The sequence below is a fragment of the Peromyscus californicus genome, unplaced genomic scaffold, assembly GCF_007827085.1.
Source record: "Peromyscus californicus insignis strain IS unplaced genomic scaffold, ASM782708v3 Scaffold_2__1_contigs__length_46816999, whole genome shotgun sequence".
Lineage (NCBI taxonomy): Eukaryota > Metazoa > Chordata > Mammalia > Rodentia > Cricetidae > Peromyscus > Peromyscus californicus.
Window position 1 is genome coordinate 3,132,540 of NW_026294540.1, and position 19,384 is coordinate 3,151,923.

General features: G+C 53.7%; 2 protein-coding genes across 2 annotated transcripts in view; both read right to left on the reverse strand.

Moving 5' to 3' along the window:
• Positions 1 to 2,252: 2,252 nt before the first annotated feature.
• On the reverse strand, positions 2,253 to 7,313 carry Crybb3 (crystallin beta B3). Its single transcript, XM_052754831.1, has 5 exons — positions 7,239 to 7,313; positions 6,642 to 6,760; positions 4,973 to 5,105; positions 4,048 to 4,190; positions 2,253 to 2,418 (listed from the first exon to the last, which is right to left on the reverse strand). Exons 1-5 carry the CDS (start codon positions 7,311 to 7,313, stop codon positions 2,253 to 2,255), a joined length of 636 nt encoding a protein of 211 aa, XP_052610791.1.
• A 6,980-nt stretch (positions 7,314 to 14,293) lies between these two features.
• Kiaa1671 (KIAA1671 ortholog) overlaps positions 14,294 to 19,384 on the reverse strand; it is a 146,555-nt gene continuing 141,464 nt past the window's right edge. Inside the window, 1 exon segment of the mRNA XM_052755008.1 lies at positions 14,294 to 18,721. The gene's annotated coding sequence lies outside the window, so the exon portion shown is untranslated.

Genomic DNA, 19,384 nt, shown 5'->3' on the forward strand with positions numbered 1-19,384 from the left:
CAGTGCAAGGAGCCACAGCTGAGCCACTTCTGCATCCTCTGGACACGCTCAGCCCATAGTAGGTCCTCAGAAAATGTGTGTTGACTGACTTAAAGAGAGAGAAGTCTCTACCAGAAGGAGGTTTCAAGACCAGAGCTCCAGGCTGGACCCTTTATTGGGGACTTGGGGATGCCACTGGTGGAACACAGGTACAACACTTGAGAGCAGATTGTCATTGGGGCTTCCTGACATTGTGCACGGGCATGTTAGGCCACGTGACTCCTTCTAGCCAAATAATAACCACAGACCCTTTAAAAGCTCTCTTCTCCTGCGTGTTCCTGAGATGGTGGCAGGGTGGGGTGACAGTCTTTATCCACCCTGAACACCACGTGTGGCCAAGCTCCTGCTGACCAGGACAGTGGTATGAGGGAGAGACAAGGATGCCCATCATTGCAGCGAGCTTGACCAATGCCCATGGCCGTGAAGACAGCAGACCTTGGTGCCCCTTTTGGACAAACACAATGTAGTCCTTGGATGCAAAGCAGTCAGGAGTCAAAGGGCCTCTCAGATCATCCAGTTGGGAGGAATTTTCAAATCTATCCAAAGGGACTGTTATCTGTGCCTGTCATTCGTGACACCCCTTGGTCTCTTGAAATAAAATCCACTATAACCCACTTGCATACAAATTTTCAAATTAAATCAGTAAGAAGACCTTCCCTGAACTACAGCGTAAAGAACCGTGTGATACAATGTTGCAGTAGCTAAGGGCTTCCACAGGGCTGGGGAAGAGGCGTGAGACATACAAAAGGCCTTCCCTTGAAGATAGTGTAAAGAATGATGCAACACAAGGGCTTGACAGGGCTGGGGCAGGGTGCAGAGGCCGACCTAAGTTTCTATTTTTAACTGGCTCAGCATTGGCTAGGCGGTTACTACTGAGTGAATGGACGTTGGCCTCTTCTTACCCTAGCCAGAAGCACTTGTTCAAACACCACGAGAGAAATTGCCTGGTGGATGCCAGGATTTGCCAGGGTGGTAAGGAGGTTCTACCCAAGGGGTAGGGACCCCCCAGCTGTTCAAGCACCAGCTAGGGTGAGGTTTATTGATGAGCTCCTCAACAGGAGACGCCAGAGCCAGCTGCCATGGTTGCAGAGAGCTTTGGGGCTCCATTCCTGGGGCACAGTGAATCCTCGCCGCCACACAGGGAGTGCAGGCGTGGCTGCCTCAGGGGTACAGCATCGGCGGCCCGCTGTGTCAGGATGGTGGATGTTAGAGCAGCCAAGGGGCCCCGGTCTTCCCCCTTGAAAGCTGTCTGCTCAGGGGTGTGCGGGCCAGATCTCTGCGCCTCTGTGTCTCTACAAATGCACATGGCTTCAGCTGGGGCAGCCCTGCACTCAGGCGGCTTGCTTCCCTCAGAATGAGCGGCAATGGGGCTAACTGCCTGATGGGGGAGAGAGAAATGACCCAGGCTTCGAAGGGTGGGAGAAAGGAAGGAAGGGTGGAAGGACAGACGAACTGACTGACGGGTGGGGGGGGTGGATAGCTAACGGACGGACGGATGGATGGATGGATGTGTGGGTGGGTGGGTGGGTGGTCACAGGGATGCATGAATTGATGGAAAGAAGAACATATAGAAGGGAAGAAGGGAGGAAAGATGGATGGATGATAGACAGATGAATGGGTGGGCAGACAGACAGGAAGATGGATGGAAGGGAGGGTAAATGGATACATGAGTAGGTGGGTAGATGGATGAATAAATAAATGGGTCAATAGATGGATAAATGTGTGGATGAATGAATGGGTGGCTGGCTGGCTAGCTGAGTGGATGGACAGATGAGTGGATGGGTGGATGGATGGGTGGGTGGGTGGATGGGTGGTGGATGGGTGGATGGGTGGGTGGGTGAGTGGGTGAGTGGGTGAGTGGGTGGGTGGTGGATGGGTAGATGGGTGGGTAAGTGGGTGGGTGGGTGGGTGGGTAGATGATCATATGAAAGGATGGATGGGTGAGTGGATGAATGGACAGATGGACGGCTATTCAGATGTAGGCACTAGTAGTGGAAGTCAACCTGTGGCAGAGGGGGCCGTGGACTCAGCTGAGAGGACTGGACCTGCGGTCCAGGCACACCCTCCTCCCCTCCTTGCGGGTCTGGGCCCCTCCAGACTGGCCTCCACAGCCCCACCACAGGAAGTGACGCAGACAGAGCGGCGTGGCTGGTGGGCTTTATTGAGTAGGTGCGGGAGGGGGACACAGGCGCTGGGCCCTGGGGTCCGTGTCCTCAGCTGCTCAGGAAGCAGCCACGCTTGTGCCACTTCTGGTCGCGGATGCGGCGCACCGACTGCAGCTGCGGCTGGTTGGCGTCCCACTCGTTCCAGTGGCGGAACTCGCCCCGCTCGAACACGTACTGGCGCCCGCGGTAGCCGGGGAACTCGTAGCCCACCCACCTGCGGAGGATCACACGTGAGGCATGTTCCTCCTGTCTCCCCACTCGGGCCAGGCCCAGCCCTTTTAAAGCCTGCCTTTGCCATGCTCTCCACCCGCCTCAAGTCCCTCTTGGCTCCCCAGCGCTCCTGAGCGGCTAACCATCTACTTTTCTCAAAGCGTCCCTTGCACCACCTCTCGGCACCGTTCCAACCTCCCACGCCAGGCTGAGTCTGAGCCTCGGCACCTCGGCTCCTTCTGACTGCAGGGTCCTTCCTTACCTGACCTCCTGTCTCCTGGAGTGTGTGGAGGGGAATGTCACACATACCCCTGGGACTCACAGAGACACCTTCCCCCAGTGTGCCCATCACACTCACCCTCAGACTGGCACACCTGAGCAGAAGGGCTGCCAACTCTAACTGACCACAGGACCCCCATCCCTGACGCTCAGGGGAAAGGCACAGACTACGGTCTCACTGTCATCTTTCCAGGCTCAGTCGCAGGTTCAAACCCAGGTGGAGAAGAAAGGCAAGGTGACCCCGAGGTTGCGGTGACCCTGAGGTTGCGGTGGCCCCGAGGTCACATTAGCAGCTGACATAGCAAGGCTGCTCATAACTACACTCACTCAGGCCCCTGATAATAACAGAGAACGTGAGGTCAAGGTCACTCTGAGAATCGGTTCCAGGCCTGGGGAGTTAGGATAGCCATGGAGACCTGGGTGGGGACCATGCGGTGGGGTCGAGTCACTGGACTGAAGTAGAGCCAGACTGTCTGGGAGCCTAGGCTGTCTAGAACCGTCAATGGAGCAGAGGGGTGCGAGAGCATTCCCATGGAGGGAAGCGGGAGAGAGAGACAGAGAGTAAGGAGAAGGGGACGGGGGTGGGGGGGAGAGAGGGGCAAAGAGCAGGGAGGGAGTAAAGAGAGATTGGGGAAGGGTGGGAGAGAGGGGGCAAAAGGAAGAGGGAGGAGAAGGGAGAGACAGAGAGAGACAGAGAGACAGAGAGGGAGGGAGACTATGAACATTGCACAGTGCTGTCCTGGACTTGGGAGTCTGTTTGTTTTGTTTTTTGTTTTTTGGTTTTTTTTTTTTTTTTTTTTTTTTTTTTTTTTTTGGTTTTTCGAGACAGGGTTTCTCTGTGTAGCTTTGCGCCTTTCCTGGAACTCACTTGGTAGCCCAGGCTGGCCTCGAACTCACAGAGATCCGCCTGGCTCTGCCTCCCAAGTGCTGGGATTAAAGGTGTGCGCCACCACCGCCCGGCTGTTTGTTTGTTTTTTAAGATAGGTTTTCTCTGTGTACCCCTGGCTGTCCTGGAACTCACTCTGTAGCCCAGGCTGGCCTTGAACTCAGAGATCCACCTGCCTCTGCCTCCCGAGTGCTGGGATTAAAGGTGTGCGCCACCTTGCTGGTGATGCAGTTCTTGGATTTTTGAGGCAGGACCTGACTCTGGAGTCCAGGCCACCTTCAAACTCTCCTCCTGCCTTGCCTCCAGAATGGTAGGATCCTGGACTGGGCCATCATGCCCCACCCCATGGGCTTTGAGTGAGGATGGGTTCAGAGTGCGGGCTGAGTCCCTCGTGTGTGTGGAGCTGGTGCTAAAGGAGCGGCCGCCAGCGGGTAGAGCTGGAGCAGAGGGGGCTGGGGGTTCCCTTACGTCCCGTTGATGACCCGGATGCTGGCCACACGGTCCTGGAAGCCATGGGCCCACAGGCTGGGCACGTCATCATCCACGATCTCCATCTTTCGCCCACTGAAGGCTGGGTTCTCAAACAGGTGCAGCTTGTGGTCTGGGCCATCCTGGGGGCAAAGGTCAAGGGTGAGTGGAGCCCCCCCAACACACACACCTACAACAGGAAGAACCAAGTCACCCCAACCCCCTGCAAGAGAGAGGAACTCAAGAGACACCCCAGAGCTGAGCAAGGCGGAGGAAGGGGGGCTGAACAGATCTCCTCCCACCAGCCATCACCACCAGAAAGGGAAACTGAGGCCCAGAGGGGCCCCAATGACTCATGCCCCAGCCTCCCCTCTCCTAGGCTGACTCTGGCCTCATCTTCCGGGTTTCTCCTCCTCTGTTGTCTGAGAACTCTGTTCAGACATCGGGAGGAAGGGCTTGGGTGGCTTCTGTGTTGATGGAGGAGCTGGGGACACCGGTGATTTAGTGTCCCCGTGGACCATGTCGGGAAGTACCAGGGAAGAGAGAAAACAGCCTTGGAGTGACTTTCTGGGTTTCTAAGTTCTGTGTTTCTTTGAACAGCATTGATCTGAGCTTGGACCTTGAGGTTTCTCAGGTTAACTGGGGTACTACGAAGGAGTTCAGGGTCATGTCTGCCAGTTCAGGACAAGGACCCTCGTGTCCTGCCCCCGTGCCCACTCGGGAGCCGGCTTCTTCTCACCCCACACCATTGTTGAGGTAAAAAAAAAAAAAAAAATCCGAGGCCTGTCCAGGAGGGATCACAGTGGCCAAACTGGCCAAAGCTAGGTGCACACACATACACTCGAACACACACACACACACACACACACACACACACACACACACACACGCACGTACACTTGGGTAGCAACGGGTCCCGACTCACAATGTGCAAAGGCCTGAGGGACAGGAGAATGTCGCTGCGTCGGCTGCTGGACCAGGCATCCCATCGAGGGTAGTCCCCTTTCTCCAGGACAAACTGTTCCCCACGGAAGGCCCTGCGCTCGAACGCCAGCCACCTGAGGGGGGAAGGAACAGGGTCGCCTCTGGTGTGGCTGAGCAGGGACCCACACGCAGGGGGAAGAATGGGAATAGAAGACCTTCCTCACCCCTAACCCAGTCCAGACCCCTGTGCTGCTGTGAGGGGCCTGCGGGGACTTGCTTGGGACTGATGCCCAGAAACCCATCCTAGGACACGGGGAGAATCCACTGCGGCCAAGTTTGGGTGTGTGTGGGGGGAGGAGGTAAAGTCCCCCGCAGTGCCTGCCACAGGCTGAGCAAAAGATCCTGGGTGAGGGGCTGGAGCAATAGCTCCGCTGTTAAGAGCACTGGCTGCTGTAACAGAGGACCTGGGTTCAACTCCCAGCACACACATGACAGCTCATGAGCATCTGAACTCCAGTTCTAGGGGATCCACTGACCTCTTCTGGCCACCAAGGGTACTGCATACACTGGGTGCACAGACATGCATGCAGGCAAAACATTCATATATATCAAATTAAATAAAACTTTAAAAATGATCCGCGGGTGAGTCCTGCTGTTCTCCTCCTCATCCCCCTCGCCCTGTCCCTTCCTCCCTCCTCCCTGCCCCCCCTTCTCTCTGTCCTTGTAAGTATCAACTACCTCATCCCCTACACTCTCCGAAATCCACATCTCTGTCCTCAGATGAGGAGACAGAGCTGGCAGACATGCCGCCTGAGATCACAAACGGGAAGTCCCAGCTCTGGACTCAGTCTGAAGGCCAGAGCTCAGTGTGGGCAGCGAGGGGCCTGCTTGCCTTGAGCGCAGGCTCCAGACACCTAGTTTTCCTGGCCGGTTTCCTCAGAGATGCTATCCAGTTATAGAAAAGAGTGCAGCTCTCACAGGATGAGGCCTCGTGATAAAACTCATATGAAGCTTGACAGGGTAATAATTCCTAAAGCTATTTAATGGTAGGTACCATTTCTATTTTTTTTTTAAACTTTCATGGGGTGGTAATGGTGGCACATGCCTTTAATCCCAGCACTCAGGAGGCAGAGGCAGGTGGATCTCTGTGAGTTCCAGGCCAGCCTGGTCTACAGAGTGAGTTCCAGGATGACCAGGGCTACACAGAGAAACCTTGTCTTGAAAAACAAAAAAACAAAACTTTTATCTGTGTGGGTGTTTTGCCTGCATGCATATCTGTGCCCCTCCTGCGTGCAAGGTGCCTGCAGGGACCAGAAGAGGGTGTCGGGTCCCCTGGAACTGGAGAGACAGACAATTGTGAGTAGCCATGTGGGTGCTGGGAATCGAACCCGGATCCTCTGCAAGAACAGTCAGTGCTCTTACTGCTGAGCCGTCTTTCCAGCCCCTAATCTATATGACTGTATACAGCTGGTGTTAACTTGGTGGTTCCTCGGCTAGCGCCTCCTTCCTGTTCCTGCCATACATTACAGGAATCGAAAGCCAGGATTCTGTCATTTTATGGATGGGGAAACCGTGGCCCAGCAGGGCAGGGAGTTGCCCCAGGGCCCAGGGCGGATCTGGGGCCTCAGATTGCAGGAGGTTGGGGCAGTGGGCACTGCCCGGGTACTCACGGTCCAGACTCCACCTGGATGGAGCCCACCTTCTCCAGCAGGCTGTCGGTGAGGTTGGGGCACTCGGCCGAGAGCTCACATCGCTTGCCCTGGAAGTTTTCTAACTCATACACAATCACCTGGAAGAACAGAGGTGAAAGCCTCGTCCCCTGCGGAGCTCCAAAAGCCGGGAGCTTCCTCAGAACGGCAGGGAGTCCACACACGGGTCCACACCGCCCCCCGGTGGCCACCATGAGCAATTACAATAACGCCAGGGCAGCCTCAGAAATGCCCACCCCATCCACGTGGGATGTCCCCTCTGAAGCCCCAACAGGTTTTGGAAGGGACGGAGGCAACTCTGTCACACTTCCCCCATCTTCCAGTCATGGAAAACTCCAACCTGTTTTATCTCATGACAATTCTGGGGCCAAGCACAGCAGCAGGCATCCCTTCCATTTTAAAGATGTTAACGTCCGGAGACATCAAGACACTCAAGCCAAGTCACACAGGAAAGACAGAGCTTGAAGCTACATCCCTTGAAGCCTGGTGCCCCTGTAGTCCAGTGAGTCCGTCGCTGCCCTCAGCCCTGGGCTCTAGGTCCCGTCAAGACCCTGGTACCTTGTAGCTGCCCCCAAGGCCTCCGTGGCTTTTGCCAGCTGCAGCCTGCTCAGGCGTACTATGCTGCTCTGCCATCTTTCCAGGGACACTTCTGCCTCAGACTGGAGGGGAATGGTGTCACCAGCTCCACGCAGCAATAACAGGCGCTGATGTGGCTGGAACCAAACAGCAGTGAGGCCCTTTCTGCCCACGTCTCATGACCACAAATCAAGATCACAAGTCAGTCACTCAGTCATTCAGCAAACGCCCCCTGAGCACCTGCGTTGGGTCATGCATCTGGGCTAGTTAGTGGGATTGGGGAGTCTCGGGGGCCCAGGAAAGCAAGACCACTCTACTGAGGCCACAAGGAAGAAAGGACTCGGATTGGATCGGCGCCTTTCCCCACACACCAAAATGCTCCCTTCCCAGGGCTGGACATCTCTGTGGGCTCTCTGCAGCCTCGGTGCCCAGGTCTGGACACCACAGACAGGGTGAACAGCAGACAGGAGAAACAGACAGTGACAGACCAAGCAGCTGTGAAATGGGCCAGGTCCGTGAAATCATCCCAGGCCACGAAGCTGGCTACTCACTCCACAAACTTATTGCATGCTCTCTGTGTTCCAGGCATTTGAATAGTGGACCCCGATGGTCTCTCTTAGCCTCAGGGTGCAGAGACTCAGGACCTAGGCTCTGCAGACTTCTACTCACCAGCATGGATGTATGGACATGTGCACATACGCTGTCTTACACACACACACCTGCCCCCGACCTTCACCTCCCTTACGACCTGCCTGAGGCCCATGATGTCCAGTGGCTTCTGCTACACATCTAACTAGCATCAGCAGGGCACGGGCTTGGCCCACCTCATAGGGATGCCCCAGTATATGCAGAGGGTCTCTTCCCTTTCTCAAAGCCACCCAGTCCTTGGCAGCCCAGGCCCGGCCCCCACACACAGAGCTGGGACCCACAGACACTACAGGTCATCAGCTCCATCTGTGGCCAGGCTTAGTGGCAGCTGTGGGTCCTGGAGGTCAGCCCCTACCCTCGAATGAGCCACGCACCAGCCACGCACACCCAGAGAGACACGAGGTTAGGCCCGCCCTGCACCGTGTTGCACATCCCCCTGCCTCACCCAGTCTGGAACAAACCTGCCTCCAGGACCTGCTGTCCCCAGACTGGCCTGCCTCCAAGGCTGGCCTATTTATGGGTGTATTCTGTTGGCCCAGCACATCATGGCCTGCTGAGAAAGCACCCTGTCCACCCGATCCTGTCCGGGTCATTTCACCCTAATGGTAAGCCTGGGGAGGCCCCCAACACCAGTCACCTCTGATGAAACCCTGATGACTCCCTAGGGACCCACGGTCTTTGCTGACTTGGTGGGAGGCCAACAGGCTAGACGGGAGGCCCAGAGCACAAATCCCTCTAGTGACCCTCGATTCCCCTTTGGCTTCTCGACGCCGTTTTCCTACTAGAGTTCTCAAAATATCCCAGACAGGCTCCAGACCTTGAATCAGGGCACCCCTGAATCCAAGGGCTGGGCCAATGGATTGAAGTCAGATTACCACAAATGTATTTTCTAAATTCCCCTGTAAACCCATGCGGCCATTTCCAAAGGCTATGACGTCAGTGAAGACATGTTCCTCACGAGGGCAGCATGTATGAGTGATAGCTGCCATTGTAGACCTATTACGTACTTTTGGTTTTGTGACTGGTATGTTGGTCTTTAGGGGAGGAATTTTCATCTCCATATTAAAGACGGTGAAGAAGCTGAGCTCAGAGAGGCCACCCCAGTTACGTAGGGTCACAGAGCTGTTTGCTACAGTCTCAAGTCCTCCAGTCAGCCTAAGACCTGATCACTGGATCCTGGGGATGTTGTTGGTGACCCCTGAACTCTGAACTTTGCAGATCCCATGACCCCCCAGGGGTGAGTCGCTGAGTTCTCAGTCATAGCCACAAAAGGATTGGGGTTTTTGCTGTGTGAGTATGTACTGTACAAGTTGGTACACGTGTAGCTGAGTGGGCCTGGTGTCCTGCTGTGGCGCTCTCTGCCTTATTCCTTTGAGACAGGGTCCCTCACTGAGTCCCAGCAATCCTCCTGTCTCCACCCCCAACACCACTGAGGTTACGGGGGCTCACACGGCCACCACTGGCTTCCCACGGAGTACCTAGCCATCTCCCCGGCCCCGGAAACGAATGTGTGAGTTACTACTGACACTGTGATCAAAGTATCCGACGGAAACAAGGGTGGACAGTTTATTCTGGCGGACAGTTTGAGACCACCACACACTCCGGCACCATGATGCTCTCTACAAGTGGGTGAAGACCAGCAGCCACCACGTGGCCGTTGCCTTACTCCATCTCCCCAGGACCCTGACTACCAATGATAGTTCACACCAATGGCCACTTTGTGCCACAGGTGATGAAGCCAGAATACTGGCTGGGATACAAAGAAAAGGACAGTGCTGGGGACAGCATGGCACCCTCCCCTGGATCCTCCAGGGTCCCAAGCTCTCTGCTGTCTCCGCACTTCCATCCGCCATTCCCTAACCCAGAGTTCTGAACATCGGCACTGCGGCCATCAGGGCCACGCTGCTCTTAGCCAGGGTAGCATGGGGCCCTGTCGGTGGGTGGGAACCTGCTGATCAGGATCTCTACCAAAGCTGGTCACCACGGTGCTGGCTGGTCATCAGAGAGGAGGGAGCCTCAACTGAGAAAATGGCTCCCTAAGATGAGGCTGTGGGCATTTTCTTAATTAATGATTGATAAGGGAGGGCCCAGCCCATGGTGGGTGGAGTCATCCCTGGGCTGGTGGTCCTGGGTTCTACAAGAAAGCAGGCTGAGAAGTCACGAGGAACAAGTCAGTGAGCAGCAGCCCTCCATGACTTCTGCATCAGCTCCTGCCTCCAGGTTCCTGCCCTGCCTGAGTTCCTGCCCTCACTGCTTTTGATGATGAACTGTTCTGTGGAACTGTGAGTGAAATAACACCCCCCCCCTCGTTTGCTTTTGATCATGGTGATTTTTCACAGTGATAGTAACCCTAAGATAACCACTATGCCTGGGTAGGCTATTGATTAGCGTCTATGAGGGTTAGTTAATATTGTCAACTTGACAGGATCTAGAATCAGTCACAAGACAAGCCTCTGGGCACACCTGTGATTATACTGTCACTCTCTGGGCATACCTGTGATTATACTGTCACTCTCTGGGCACACCTGTGAGGGCTTACATAAATTAGGTCAGTCTGTGGGCACACCTGTGAGGGATTATATAGACTAGGTCAGCCCTGGGCACACCTGTGAGGGGTTATATAGATTAGGTCAGCCCTGGGCACACCTGTGAGGGGTTATATAGACTAGGTCAGTCTCTAGGCACATCTATGAGGTGTTATATAGATTAGGTCAGCCCTGGGCACACCTGTGAGGGGTTATATAGATTACGTCAGCCCTGGGCACATCTGTGAGGGGTTATATAGACTAGGTCAGCCCTGGGCACACCTGTGAGAGGTTATATAGACTAGGTCAGTCTCTAGGCACACCTGTGGGGGGTTATATAGATTAGGTCAGCCCTGGGCACACCTGTGAGGGTTTATATAGATTAAGTCAGCCCTGGGCATGTCTGTGAGGGATTTCCCAGATAAGGTTAATTGAAGTGGGAAAATCCATTGCAATGATTAGCTTTAATTTTAAACTTGACAAAACCTAGAGTCTCAGTGAGGGATTGTCTACTCTGGGTTGCCCATGGACACATCTGTGGGAATTGTCTTAATTAAGTTTATTGATGTGGGAAACCTACCCTAAGTATAGGTGGTACCATTCCCCAGGCAAGGTTTCTTGAACTACATAAAAGTTGAATCTGAGCTGAGCAGGAGCAAGAAAGACTTGTGCATCCATCTCTCTCTGCTCTTGACTGTGACTGTGAGCAGCCAAAGTTCTGACATCTCAGTAGACGGACTGACCCTGGGATTGTAAGGACATTCCCATTGATGGACTGACCCCGGGATTGTAAGGATGTCCCATTGATGGACTGACCCCGGGATTGTAAGGATGTCCCATTGATGGACTAACTCTGGGATTGTAAGGATGTCCCATTGATGGACTGACTCTGGGATTGTAAGGATATTCCCATTGATGGACTGAGTCTGGGATTGTAAGGACATTCCCATTGATGGACTGACCCCGGGATTGTAAGGACAGTCCCATTGATGGACTGACTCTGGGATTGTAAGGATGTCCTATTGATGGACTGACCCCGGGATTGTAAGGACATTACCATGATGGACTGACTCTGGGATTGTAAGGATGTCCCATTGATGGACTGACCCTGGGAATGTAAGGATGTCCCATGATGGACTGACCCCAGGATTGTAAGGATGTCCCATTGATGGACTGACCCTGGGATTGTAAGGATGTCCCATTGATGGACTGACCCTGGGAATGTAAGGATGTCCCATTGATGGACTGACCCCGGGATTGTAAGGACATTGCCATGATGGACTGACTCTGGGATTGTAAGGATATTCCCATGATGGACTGACTCTGGGATTGTAAGGATGTCCCATTGATGGACTGACCCCGGGATTGTAAGGATGTCCCATTGATGGACTGACTCTGGGATTGTAAGGCTGTCCCATTGATGGACTGACCCCGGGATTGTAAGGCTGTCCCATTGATGGACTGACCCCGGGAATGTAAGGATGTCCCATGATGGACTGACTCTGGGATTGTAAGGATATTCCCATGATGGACTGATCCCGGGATTGTAAGGATGTCCCATTGATGGACTGACCCTGGGATTGTAAGGACAGTCCCATTGATGGACTGACCCCGGGAATGTAAGGACATTCCCATTGATGGACTGACCCCGGGATTGTAAGGCTGTCCCATTGATGGACTGACCCTGGGATTGTAAGGATGTCCCATTGATGGACTGACCCCGGGATTGTAAGGCTGTCCCATTGATGGACTGACCCCGGGATTGTAAGGCTGTCCCATTGAAGGACTGACCCCGGGATTGTAAGGACATTGCCATGATGGACTGACTCTGGGATTGTAAGGATATTCCCATTGATGGACTGACTCTGGGATTGTAAGGATGTCCCATTGATGGACTGACCCCGGGATTGTAAGGATGTCCCATTGATGGACTGACTCTGGGATTATAAGGACAGTCCCATTGATGGACTGACCCTGGGATTGTAAGGATGTCCTATTGATGGACTGACCCTGGGATTGTAAGGCTGTCCCATTGATGGACTGACTCTGGGATTGTAAGGCTGTCCCATTGATGGACTGACTCTGGGATTGTAAGGATATTCCCATTGATGGACTGACTCTGGGATTGTAAGGACATTCCCATTGATGGACTGACCCCGGGATTGTAAGGATGTCCCATTGATGGACTGACCCCGGGATTGTAAGGCTGTCCCATTGATGGACTGACCCCGGGATTGTAAGTCAAACCTTTTCTCTCCAAGCCTCTTCTCATCAGGGTGTTTTACCACATCAACAGAGATGAGATTAGGACACCCACCTTCAAAATGAGCTGCCTGCACAGAAGTATGTCTAAGGGACGAGCTTGTGCATCCACCTGCCGGCTGCTCTGTGGCACAGCCATCACCGTTCCTCACCGAAGACTGGCGAATTTCCAGCAATCCTCCAGGCCTTCGGCTCCAGACAGGGATCACTGCGGTGTCCAGCTTTGCAGACTGAGTACCCATCTTCAGCTTCTCCAGCGTGAAGACACCTAATGTTGGGTTGCCCAGGTCATATTGTGATAGGCAACCTTACACATGACTTTTGAGTATATTTTCATTCTATCAGTTCCATCCTCTAGGAAACACTGACTAATGTAGTATTCCTGAGAAGACGGTCGATCAGCCTCCAAGATGTGTTATCTATTAGCATCCCTGGGTAGGCTGTTGATTAGCATCCTTGGATGGTGTCCTAATTAGTCAGCTTGAGACAACATAGAGCCATCTGAGAAGGGAGTCTCATTTGAGGGATGGTCCAGGCCAGGATGGCCTATGGCCATCTCTGTAGGGAACTGTATTAATTGTTAATTGAGTATTAATTGACACAGGAGGCCCTGGCTCACTGTGGGCAGCACCAATTCCTGGTCAGGTAGTCCCGACTAACTGAGCATGAGCCTGAAAACAAATGAGCAAGCAGCATCCTCCATGGTTTCTACTTCAAATTCCTGCCTGAGTTCCTGCCTTGGCGTCCCTCAACTGAAGGATGGTGATGTGGAAGTGTTAGCCAAATAGACATTTCTTCCCTTACGTTGCTTTTGGGGGTGGGGCTCTTCACAGCAACAGAGAGGAAACTGAAACAGCTGAGTTATTACCATCCCTGGCTAGGTTATTGATATTACCATCCTTGGGTAGGCTATTCATTAACATCCTTGAGTAGGCTGTTCATTAATATCCTTGGGTAGGTGGTTGTTGCATATCTAGGTTGGCTATCAACTCCATCCCTGGGTAGGTTATTGACTAGCATCATGCAATAGGCTGTTGATTAATTTCCCTGAATAGGCTAGCACTTGCCATCCCTGGGTAAGTTATCAACTAGGCATCATTGAGTGGGTTGCTGATTAACTTCCCTGGGTTATCTAGCACTTGCCATCTAGGGTACATTACTGATGATCATTGGGTAGGCTGCTGATTAGCACTCCTGGTCTCTACTCACCAAAGGCCCCAGAATCTCCTACCTCCTGTAATAACCAAGAGTGTTTCCACCATTGCCGAAGGCCTCTGTGGGCAATGCTCTTGGCTATCACCCCACCGTAACTCTTGCCACAGACGCTGCCATCACCAGCCCTCATTTCATTGCTAAGAAGAAACAACAGAGAGAGAGCGCGCCTGCAGCTGGGAGGGGGCGGGGTGAGGATTCCACTCTCTGGGGCCTCAGTGGTCACGGTCTCGTGTCCATGTCTCCCATGATGGGCGGCCACCTGTCTGCGGCTCCCTCCTGCTGCCTGGACACAGCTCGGTACAAAAGTCAGCCTGACTCCGTGTGGAAGACCCTGTCAACCCAGGAGCCCCCCACCCCCACCCCGTCGCTCACTCGAGGACACGCGGCTTTGACAGCACAACCGCTGTGAGGGCTTTATTTACTATTTTTGGAGTCTGGGTGTGCCCCGTTTGCACATGCAGAGTTCACCCCATTTGATGCAGTCAGCTGGATTCCTGACTGCTTGTCTGTGCCAGAAAACCTCCTACGGTGACAAAATATAAAAGCACGGGGGGGTGGGGGGCATCCGGCCACTGCGGAGTCCGGGAAACCCCATTTGTTTTGACAGTAAAAATATAGGTTTTTATAGATGAATTCTCAGTCACGCAGTTAGGTCCTTCCTGGGACTGGCCGCAGCGCCCTGCCCGCCGCCGCCGCCGCCGCCGCCGTCATTCCAGAAGTCTTGCAGCTTGTGGCTTGGTAAGGCAGCTGTCAGAATTGCCACAGACAGGACGTGCATCTTGCGAGTCCTTCCCGACCATGTCGCCAACATCCCAGGCGGGACCCAGAAGAACAGTTAGGAAAATATACCCTATAGTCACATATATCATTCCACTCTCCCGCCCCAGCATACAAAGCATGTTTGAGGACCACGATCACTCTTTGAACAGAATAAGAAACAACTTGGTACAAATGCCTTCCGTATATCAATATATTACCTCTGTGAGCCCCATATAACAAGATCTGTAAGGCGACACGGGACCAGAACATTAAAAAGAGTGGATTGTCCTTTAGAGGACAGCAGAGATTCTAGCTGGCTCGGTACTGCCAGCGATTGTCAGGGCACAGGTGACATGAACAGTTTAAGGAGACTCTTGGAGGGTAAAGGATGCAGGCTGTGAAGTGTCTTTTCCTGTGGGAGCTACAGAGACAAAAGGATGCTCTGAGGTGTAATGGGGGCCACGGGACAGGGACAAGTGAAGCCTCATCCTTCCTGCTGCCTTCTGACATGGCTTCAGCCTTCCTGAACGTGACCTCCCTGAAATGTCAATGGTGTCCTCTATCGCTGAGGGGCTTGAGGCCAAGGCAAACTCAGAGGTGTGGAGTGGGCCCTGCTAGTCTCCTGGGGCTCCCTCCACCTCAAGACTATCCCCAGCAAGGTCGGAAACCCAGATATTTGGAGATCAGCTCCCTATCAACACATGGTGGGGCAAAGGCACATTTGGAGGGCACAACATCTCTGTTGTGAAAATGACTTTCCGGGGCCTGAATATTAACATGGGTAGGCGTGGCTTTTCAATTTTCAATCAAGCCTAGATCCAGGAGGTGCCTGTTAAAGCCAGGATTGACAGAGCAGGTCTTGCCCCCAACCCCCTGCCCCCGCCCCCCACGACTGGCTGGGTTTCCCTAAGGGAAACCACACTAGGATTTTTCCAATCTCTGCTCAGCAGCTAAGGTTGAGGACCTGGGCCTATTCCTAGGGGTGGTCTCACTGAAGGAGGAAAATGTGCATCTAGGCAGAAATCTGGCTTGCTCCTCTCCAAGACAAACCCCTCTGGTCCTGTCTGTCCCTGCATTCCACCCAACATGAGGCCATCAGATAAATTTCACACTAGGCTCCCAAGTCCCCAGGACCACCTGGTTCTCTGCGGGAGCTGAGGACTCCCCACAGTGCCATATGACTTCACAGGACAAAGGCCTCTGCGTGTGAGGCCAGAGACAATGTGGGAGACCACCTACCTATGGGAGTGGGGGTGGTTTCCAAAGGCCGAATGTCAACATGATAATGGGCAAAGAGGAGGTCATATGGAGCATGCGTGGGACTGTGCACACGGCCAGAGTTACCAGGAAGCGGGGGCTTGGGGAGATGCAGATGTCTAAACTGCACACGCTTAAGGCATCTTAGGTTCCTTTAAGAGGAGGGTCCTAGAGAAACCCAAGGAGTAGCATACAGCACACTGAGTCACCCAGAGTCGTTACCTGGTTTAGAAAAGGAAACTAAATGGGTCACTCACTCAAGGGTCCAGCTGCTCGGACCTCTGCTCCCTGCACTGTGTCAACTCTAAACAGGGGGCGTGGCCAACTGGCACCAGACGGGTCACTCCCGACCCAGCGAGATTGTCAGATTTTGGGTTCTGGGGGGTCAGTGCGTGGGTCTTCCTGTGGAATCACACTGATTTCTCATCAATCAAGCACGGGAAGTTAGGTAATGACACACAGGGAAGGTCACTTTGATTCCACTACCGCCTTTCGATACTCAAGACAGAACACTTCCTGTCACCGTGGGCTTCTTTACGCCCAGGACAAAGGAAGGAGTCAGGAGAAGTTAGGGTCAAAGCATGAGGAGAATGTTGCAGGGTTTTTGGTTGTTGTTGTATGAGCAGATTTACAGCCCAGGCTGGCCTCCAACTCTCTTATGTGGCCTTGAACTTCCAACCCTCCTCCTTTCAACCAAGTGCTAGAATCACAGGTATGTACCACCGCACTCGATTTATGTGGTACTGGGGACAGAACCCAGGACCTCCTGTGTGCTGGGCACACACTCCACCCACTGATCCACCCCCTCAGGCCTGCTAGTGTGTTTTAAAGGGACTCCCGGGCAAGCCACTACCAGATCAAAAGTGCTGCAGCGTACAAAACGGATCCAAAAACATAACACAGAAAACGGAACTATGGAAGCGTCTGCAGGGAGGCTGAGCCCCAAGTGATTTCAGGGATGCCACTCACCACTAGCTCAGGGAAGGTAGAGAATGCAGAAAATGTGAACATTATGCTCTTGTCAGTAGCCAGAGCACAGGGTTGGGTGCAGATGGGTGCAGGTGGAGGTGCAGGTGGGGATGCAGGTAGGTGCAGATGGGTGGAGGGGGGTGCAGGTGGAGGTGCAAGTGGGTGCAGATGGGTGCAGGGGGGTACAGATGGGGGTGCAGGTAGGTGCAGGGGGGTGCAGACGGGATTGCAGATAGGGTGCAGGTGGGGCCTGCAGTCTCCTTGGTGTTGAACACCTCAGCCCCCAGGCACAGGTGACTGTCCTAACCCAATGATATCAAATACTGCCACCCTTTCCCACCACACCCTTCCAACAGGAAAGCCAGCAGAGAGGGTGGATAAGAGAGGAGCTGAGGTGGGAAGACAGAGAGAACAGGTCTTGACACCATTGGCAAGTAACGGATTTACAGAGAGCGACTTTTGCCGCTGAGAACGTCAGGGCAGTGGTGGGCACAAGTGCCAGGCAGGCATCTATCAGAACACCCGACCCAGGGCCCTCCACAGCCACGGACCACCTTGGGACTGCACAAGCATGTCACCAAGGCAAGGTTGGAGAAAGGTCTCTGGAAGCTGCTGGCACAGTGGGCGGCTGGCCTGGCATGTCTGGGGTGACCGCTGGGGCTGGAGCTTCTGATGTGGCCTTGAGGACTTCCAAAAGGAAAGGAGACCGAGTGGGTGTCCAGAGAACAGAAGGATTGAGACTCCCGGGAGTGAGCATTCAGCTAGCAGAATGCGAAGGAGGGCATCGTAGACCTTGTGGCCCAGGATCCGGCCTTAGGCTCCCACTGCAGGAGCCTTTCAGTTAGATCAGCATCCAGATGGGCCTGGACCATCCCTTGGCCAGGCAGGTCACGGATGGCAGGGGTGGGGCTGCGTCCGGTCTGAGCTGACTTAGTTGGGGCTTCACTCCAGCAGGACACAGGTGTTCAGAAAAGATCAGAAGGAAAGACGCCCGGATCAGGTCTGGTATGCGAGCAGCCAAGGCACGGACCATTCAGACTGAGGTTCGTAACACTGGGGACTGAGGGGGAGGAAATCAGGAAAAATCAGGAGAGCCACCCAGACCTGGACAAGGGTGAGACTCACACGCGTTCACAGGCGTGGACAGGGGTCAGACGACCTGAGGCAACTGGACACTGTCCGTCCCTTCCCGCTGTCTGTCCATGCCGAGATACAGGCGCACGTCAAGTTTCAAAGAAGATTGGCTGCATTATTGCTTTATCCCCCTCTAAAGCAACCACGGAAGCTGCGAGACACGGGCCAACTATGCACACGGCCCCACAGGGAGAGTAAGTGTACGGACAGAACGGGGCGGGGGTGTTGGGTGTGTGCTTATAAATATGAACACAGGCTCTAAGTGGGGTAAGAGGAGCCCGTCAAAAAGAAGAAAAAAAAAAAATCAAAACCCGGGAGACACCGGTGTAATGCTTGGACAGTGACCCTGGCCATCTGAGAGCCTTTCAAGCTTGCTTGTCCAAGTCCTTCCAGAAGGGCTGCCCAGGGAGGGTCTCTTCTCCAGCTGAGAGGGTCCTGTGAGGTGTATGCAGAGGCCATACTGTCACACCAAAGGCCAATCCACTTCTGCAAGGAGAGCTGGAAGATCCTTCTGGGGATTGGAGCGGGTCCTGGGGCAGGGTCTTCCTGTGGGGACCCACATGGGGCTCAGCACAGTGTCTTCAGGGCGGAAAGGCCCAGGCACGTGAGCTTGGCCAGGGAGGAGCGGGTGGCTTGGCCTCGGGTTCTGACGTCCGGCGGTTAAGGCTTGAGTTTATGGGTGTAGTGATGTCCCGTCTGCAGAGAGAGGACAGTCCTTGGTTAGCAGGGCATTTGGTCTATGCTGGGGCTCAGGTGCACCCCGATGGTGCAGGAGGCCCTGGGTTGCACCTCCTGAGTGTCACCACCCCCAGGGAAGGATTTGGAGGGGCTTAGTGAGGCACGGGGCAGACATTCTGACCAGCTGCAATGAGCCAATTGCAATATCACCTCCTGAGCCTTAACTTCCTCCAGTGGGGTTGCTGGAGATTGTATCACCGATTTCAAAATCACAACAGACGGCTCTGGACACTCACCACGAAGCAAGGACTGTTCGGGAGGATGGGTCATAAGCACAGGGCACGTGGGGACCAGAACAGCACCCTGTGTGTGCTTGCACGTATGCTGAACTCCATGCCAGCACTGAGCAACATGGAATCCAGACAAGACCCCGTCCAAACCCTCCACCACCACCCTGGAGTAGCCTTGCTTGGGAATTTATTCGTCCTTTGGATTTATGATTTTATATATATATATATATATATATATATATATATATATATATATATATATATATATATATATACCATATATATACACATTGTCCATCCATATATGTAAACATGTGGCGCATGCTGTATACATATCTGCAACTCCCCCTCTGGCCCCCGCAGTCAAACGCACAGTCTGCTGGGAATGGTC

Excerpts from the sequence above, each read along its gene's own strand:
- Crybb3 (XM_052754831.1), bottom strand. The coding sequence starts at position 7,313 with ATGGCAGAGCAGCATAGTACGCCTGAGCAGGCTGCAGCTGGCAAAAGC. Across the intron at positions 5,106-6,641 it reads ATCCAGGTGGAGTCTGGACC|GTGGCTGGCGTTCGAGCGCA; the intron begins GTGAGTACCCGG and ends TTCCCCCCTCAG. Across the intron at positions 2,419-4,047 it reads ATCCGGGTCATCAACGGGAC|GTGGGTGGGCTACGAGTTCC; the intron begins GTAAGGGAACCC and ends GATCCTCCGCAG.